This window comes from Chrysoperla carnea, chromosome 1 (assembly GCF_905475395.1).
Source record: "Chrysoperla carnea chromosome 1, inChrCarn1.1, whole genome shotgun sequence".
NCBI classification, from domain to species: Eukaryota; Metazoa; Arthropoda; class Insecta; order Neuroptera; family Chrysopidae; genus Chrysoperla; species Chrysoperla carnea.
The window spans coordinates 112416975-112423429 of NC_058337.1; the positions used below are offsets into that span (position 1 = coordinate 112416975).

Below are 6455 nucleotides of genomic sequence, written 5' to 3' on the forward strand. Positions count from 1 at the left end.
TCACCTAACTATTAAAATTAGAAATTTCTAATCAGTTCGATTGATTAAAATGATTTTAATTAATGATATTTTTAGTCTTAGTTCATTCATGTAATTAAAATAAGATAAAAATAAAAAAGACATGTGTTTACAAAATTTTAACCTAGTTTCCCTATTATTGATTTCATCTTTCCTGTATAATAAGTATACTTCCCCTGTATGGAGTAGGGTAGAACATTATCTGAATGTTCTAGAACATTCTATGGAACGTCGCATTGCTTTATATGGGATATAATATACATATAATAGGTATTGATTTATAAAAAATTTTCTAGAATTTGTGTCGAACGAAAAAAATTCGAGAATGAATGTTAAAATATTCATATGTTGCTATTATTAATTAGAAATTGTTTTATTATTTGATTTTTGGCCAATTTTATGAATATTATGTATGAGAAAATAAAGCCCAAATAAATATTTTTTCTGTGATGAATTCTTTTGTCCATTTTATTCATGAGTAATGAAAATTAAAATGTTTATTTCTTTCATCAATTTATTTTTGATGAATTTCATATTTCAAAGTCATCCACATGTTTAGTTTAACATAGAAAACTTTGTATGATACTATGATTATCTTGATAAATGCTAATTATATTGAAATCATGCAATTTTATTTAACTATATTTTGTAGTGTATTCTGTAAAAACTTAATTTTAGTTTTAAAATGTGCTGAAAAAATGATTATATAAAATGATGCCCTATAAATTTCTTAAATATCTAATGATTTTAACAAAAAATTCGTCAAATTTCATCATATTTTCTCAACTATAATAAAAAACATGCAAGTTTAGTTATTTCTAGTCATGTTCTCTATTATTTTATTTAAGAAAAACATAATTTTAGTTTAAAAATGAACTAAAAATAACCAAATGAACAAAATATCATAATATGTCTAAAAATCCTAATTTGTACAAATGATTTGATGAAAAATTCGTCAAAAGCATCATAATTTTCTGAACTAAAACTTTCAACATGATATTTATACCGAAATACAAAAGGCAAAACAAAATGAACATACTCGTCCATTTAAAATTATTTAAAAAAATTAATATTTTTTAAAAAAGCAATGGCTAATATTTTGCCGGTAAAAAATATAATATCTCATCAGTATTAGTTCTCTATTCAGCATGGTGTTTTAAATAAAATTCTAAAATGTTCTTTTTAATGGTTGTACAATGTGTATAAAAAATAAAAAATGTCTGACTACATTTTATTTATGTAAAAAAAATGAATGAACAACCAATAATTTTCTATTCCACACCATCTAAATTAGTTCTAAATTCAAAAATAATAAATAATACAATGATTTTCTCCATATTTAACACTCTAATTAGTATTTTAACTTAAAATATAAAAAGTAAACGTTAATAATTTAATACAGTATTGGTCACTCCTGTATTCAAAGCTTCTAGAATGTTCCATGAATCGTTGCTTGTTTAATGGAAGCTTCTAGAAGTTGGCTGTGTCTATATAAACATCTACCGATCGCCCCACCAGGCATTCTGAATAAAGCAAGCGAGTGATACACAAGCAAATACACAAGCGATTTTTACAAGCTAAATTGTATAACTATTTTATAAATTCTATTGTGCGATTAATATTTCTGTGTTTTTTTGAATTTTTCGTGTGAAGGCGTGATATTTACAAGGTAGGTTGAGTTTTATTTCTTTCAAAATTTTCGTTTTTTGAAATAACTGCATAATGGTTCCTAGATCCTTTGTTATATAAAATAATTTAAAGTGGCCTTAAATCGATAAATTCGATAGCTAAATCATTTTCTTATTTTAAATTAGTTTCATTAAACTTGAACAACGTGTTATTTCAGTGATAAAATTATTTTACGAAATTTTTTTCAACACGTGCACTTAATAGAAACGCCTTAATTACGTGTTCATTATCTTAATAATTTTAATTAAAGTTACCAATTATTCGAATCTAATATTTTGTTCAATTGTTTTAGATGCCTGAAGAAATGCAAACTGAACAACCTCAAGGCGATGTCGAAACCTTCGCGTTTCAAGCCGAAATCGCCCAATTGATGTCATTGATCATCAACACATTCTATTCCAACAAAGAAATTTTCCTTCGAGAATTAATTTCCAACTCATCTGATGCTCTTGATAAAATTCGATATGAATCATTAACCGACCCATCAAAATTGGAATCCGGCAAAGAATTATTCATCAAAATTATTCCAAACAAAACTGAAGGCACATTAACCATCATTGATACCGGTATTGGTATGACCAAAGCCGATTTAGTCAACAACCTTGGTACAATCGCCAAATCAGGAACTAAAGCTTTCATGGAAGCCTTACAAGCTGGTGCTGATATTTCTATGATTGGTCAATTTGGTGTTGGTTTCTACTCAGCATACTTGGTTGCCGACAAAGTTACAGTATCATCAAAACATAATGATGATGAACAATACATTTGGGAATCATCCGCTGGCGGTTCATTCACAATCCGTACAGATAATGGAGAGCCATTAGGTCGTGGTACCAAAATCATTTTACACATCAAAGAAGATCAAACCGAATTCTTAGAAGAAAACAAAATTAAAGAAATCGTCAAGAAACACTCACAATTCATTGGCTATCCAATCAAGCTTGTTGTAGAAAAAGAACGTGAAAAGGAATTGAGTGATGATGAAGCAGAAGAAGAAAAGAAAGAAGATGAAGCTCAAGATGAAGATAAACCAAAGATTGAAGATGTAGGTGAAGATGAAGACGAAGATGCTAACAAAGAAAAGAAAAAGAAGAAAAAAACCATCAAAGAAAAATACATTGATGATGAAGAACTTAACAAAACTAAACCAATCTGGACAAGAAACCCAGATGATATTAGCCAAGAAGAATACGGTGAATTCTACAAATCATTAACCAATGATTGGGAAGATCATTTAGCCGTCAAACATTTCTCAGTTGAAGGTCAACTTGAATTCCGTGCTCTATTGTTCGTACCACGTCGTATGCCATTCGATCTCTTTGAAAATAAGAAACGTAAAAATAACATCAAATTGTACGTACGACGTGTATTCATCATGGACAACTGCGAAGAATTAATCCCTGAATACTTGAACTTCATGAAGGGTGTTGTAGACAGTGAAGATTTACCGTTGAACATTTCTCGTGAAATGTTACAACAAAACAAAATTTTGAAAGTCATCCGTAAGAATCTCGTAAAGAAATGTTTGGAACTTTTCGAAGAATTAACTGAAAACAAAGATGAATTCAAGAAATTCTACGAACAATTCAGCAAAAATATCAAACTTGGAATCCACGAAGACAGTCAAAACCGTGCTCGTCTATCAGAACTCCTTCGTTTCCACACATCAGCATCTGGAGATGAAGCTTGTTCATTGAAGGAATACGTCAGTCGCATGAAGGAAAACCAAAAACACATTTACTTCATCACTGGTGAAAGCAAGGAACAAGTATCCAACTCATCATTCGTTGAACGAGTGAAGAAGCGTGGTTTCGAAGTTGTTTACATGATTGACCCAATTGATGAATACGTCGTCCAACAAATGAAAGAATACAATGGCAAACAATTAGTTTCTGTCACCAAAGAAGGTCTTGAATTACCTGAAGATGAAGCCGAAAAGAAGAAACGTGAAGAAGACAAAGCCAAATTCGAAGGTTTATGCAAAGTAATGAAGGACATCTTAGACAGTAAAGTAGAAAAAGTTGTTGTCAGTAACCGTTTAGTTGAATCACCATGTTGTATTGTAACATCTCAATATGGTTGGTCCGCAAATATGGAACGTATCATGAAAGCTCAAGCACTTCGTGACAATTCAACAATGGGTTACATGGCGGCCAAGAAACACTTAGAAGTTAATCCAGATCATCCAGTAATCGATACCCTTAGACAAAAAATTGATGCCGATAAGAATGATAAATCTGTAAAAGATTTAGTCATCTTATTATTCGAAACAGCTTTATTATCATCTGGATTCACCTTACCAGAACCACAAGTGCATGCTGCACGAATTTACCGTATGATTAAATTAGGTTTAGGTATTGATGAAGATGAACCAATGGCCGTTGAAGACATCAACCCAGATGTACCACCAGCAGAAGGTGCAGACACTGAAGATGCATCTCGAATGGAAGAAGTAGATTAAATTAATTTTGACTGATCTAGTTTTTTTCTAATTTATAATTTTTTAGGATTTTTTTTAATTCTTTAAAATTTTCGTTTTCATTTTTTCATTCAAATTTTTTTTTCATAATTTCCACAAAATCATTTGCGTCGTTTTGCGTATTCATTATTTTTGTAATACTGATCTTCAATTCAAATAAAATCATTCCTATTTATTGTACATACTATGTAAATATAGGATTTAAGTTTGTTTACAATAAATAAAAATGGAATTCCATCAATAGTAAAATTTTTGATTTTTCTTTTAGAAAAGACCCAATTTTCATAATTTACAGATAATGGGGTAGAAATGAGTTCAGTCCATTTTAACGAGATTGATTTCTGTTGAACTATGAAATACTTTAGAAAATTTCTCTTTTTCACTGAAATGGACTTAACTCATTTTTTTACCCACCACCAGCACGAATCTAACAACTACCTAGTGAATTAGGCGTCAAGTTTATATCTCATCAATCGTTCTTGAAAATTGATCTAGAAAACAATTTCACTTCGATGCAAGCTTATTAAAAAAAGAAGGGGGGGGGTGGCCTATATTCGTAAAATTACGAAAAATTAACTATTTTTCTCTAGCAGAATTATAACCATTCATGGGATTCATAAAAGCTTTGAAAAATTTGGACGTAATTGATAAAAGAGAAAATGAATCTTTACCTTGCCGAGTATCATTAGTAATTTCATAAATATTACATTCAATGTCTCGGATATGGCTGTGTACTCGTAATTGAAATGAACCATTGGAATTTGTAAATTAGAAGTATGTCCTAATTTTAAAATTTTTTCTAACAATTTTAATCCTTCCAAAATAAGTGAGACATTTGAAGAACTTAGTACATCGAGAATGTCCTTGGAATGAATTATTATTCCTTCTGAAGACTAAAAGAAAATTGGATAGTAAAAAAATGTTAAATAGTTAAAAATTAACGTTTTAAGGCTTTTGTTTAATTAAAGCGTGTAAATTCTATTAATATTGACCTAATTAGTTTTGAGTTCGATTTTAATGTACCTTGACCTAAATATTACATTACATTTTACTTCAAGTAACGAGAATATTTTATTAGTTGCATTTTATTAATTGCCAATTTCTCTAGATTATTGTAAATTGTAATGGATGATAAAAATAGGTACCACATTGTACCGCTAAAAATATAAAGCTAATCAAGTTCAATGACTGAATTTGTTATAAAAATAGTAATGAATAGTCGAAAGTTAGAACAATGAGAAGTTTATTGCTCCCTTAATTTATATAAAATAATATCTAAGAAAACCTTTATTAGTAAGGTTTCATCATATTATATTGTTCTTTGGGTTTCATTTACTAATATTATACGCTTGTGGCGCCTGAGAAATCTTTTTGTAGTGCCATTTTCAAACAATGTTCAGAATACGATCTCCAACGTGAAGTTCATTTCACCATTTGTAGATGCCGTTAAAACACGGTAAATGAAGTAAATGAAAAAGATTAAACAGATTTTTTTTCTTTCATTTTCTTAAATCGTACAATTGAACGTAAGATGTAAGTATGTTTTCTCATTTTTCTCAAACAATTCGGCTCAATATATAATACACCCTCGAAGTCCTTGTATTCATAATAAAAATTGGTTAATTTTAAACACGAACTAAAAACTTTTATTGTCTTTTCACCCGTACAGTTAATTTATCTTATCCTTAATTTAGTTTAACAAAGACGAATAACTCACAAAGGATCTATTTCTTTTAACTGAACGAGTGCGAAAATTATATACTTTATTAATTAAGAACAAAGCACCTACGTGTATTAAGCAATCAAACTGTGGCAGCGTAGTAGGTATAGCCAAGAAACTCCTTGGCTATTAGCTGCTTAATATTTCGGATGCTTAGTGCTTAGTACACGAGGTCTCCAATAATATTTATTAACTTACACTTAATTGAATATCCAACTGTATGTTGCAAAGAATGTTTAATATTTTTAACGCCATTAAGCTAATGTCTTGTCTGTTGGAAAATGATAGCTTTATCAAATTATGAGTTACAATACTGGAGAAATAAGCGAAATCTGAAATAACAAGAGTAAACAACCCAGAAGAATTTAGATATAGATATAATTTTTCCACTTACATGTATTTCTCGAATTACTTTGAATTACACAAAATATAAATTGAAGAAATGGTAATATGATAATATCAGGTAATTCATCGACTATTATCCATTCTGTAATACATGTAATAATTTGACAAATTATGGATGGGCTCAATTTGTCAGTGAACATCAAA

The 6455-nt window shown here is 29.4% G+C and overlaps 1 protein-coding gene across 1 annotated transcript; it reads left to right on the forward strand.

The window, feature by feature from the left end:
- The first annotated feature begins 1529 nt into the window (after positions 1 to 1529).
- Positions 1530 to 4435, forward strand: LOC123306014 (heat shock protein 83). Its single transcript, XM_044887875.1, has 2 exons — positions 1530 to 1687; positions 2000 to 4435. The coding sequence occupies exon 2, from the start codon at positions 2000 to 2002 to the stop codon at positions 4166 to 4168; it is 2169 nt and encodes a 722-aa protein (XP_044743810.1). The 5' UTR covers positions 1530 to 1687; the 3' UTR covers positions 4169 to 4435.
- The last annotated feature ends 2020 nt before the right edge of the window (positions 4436 to 6455 follow it).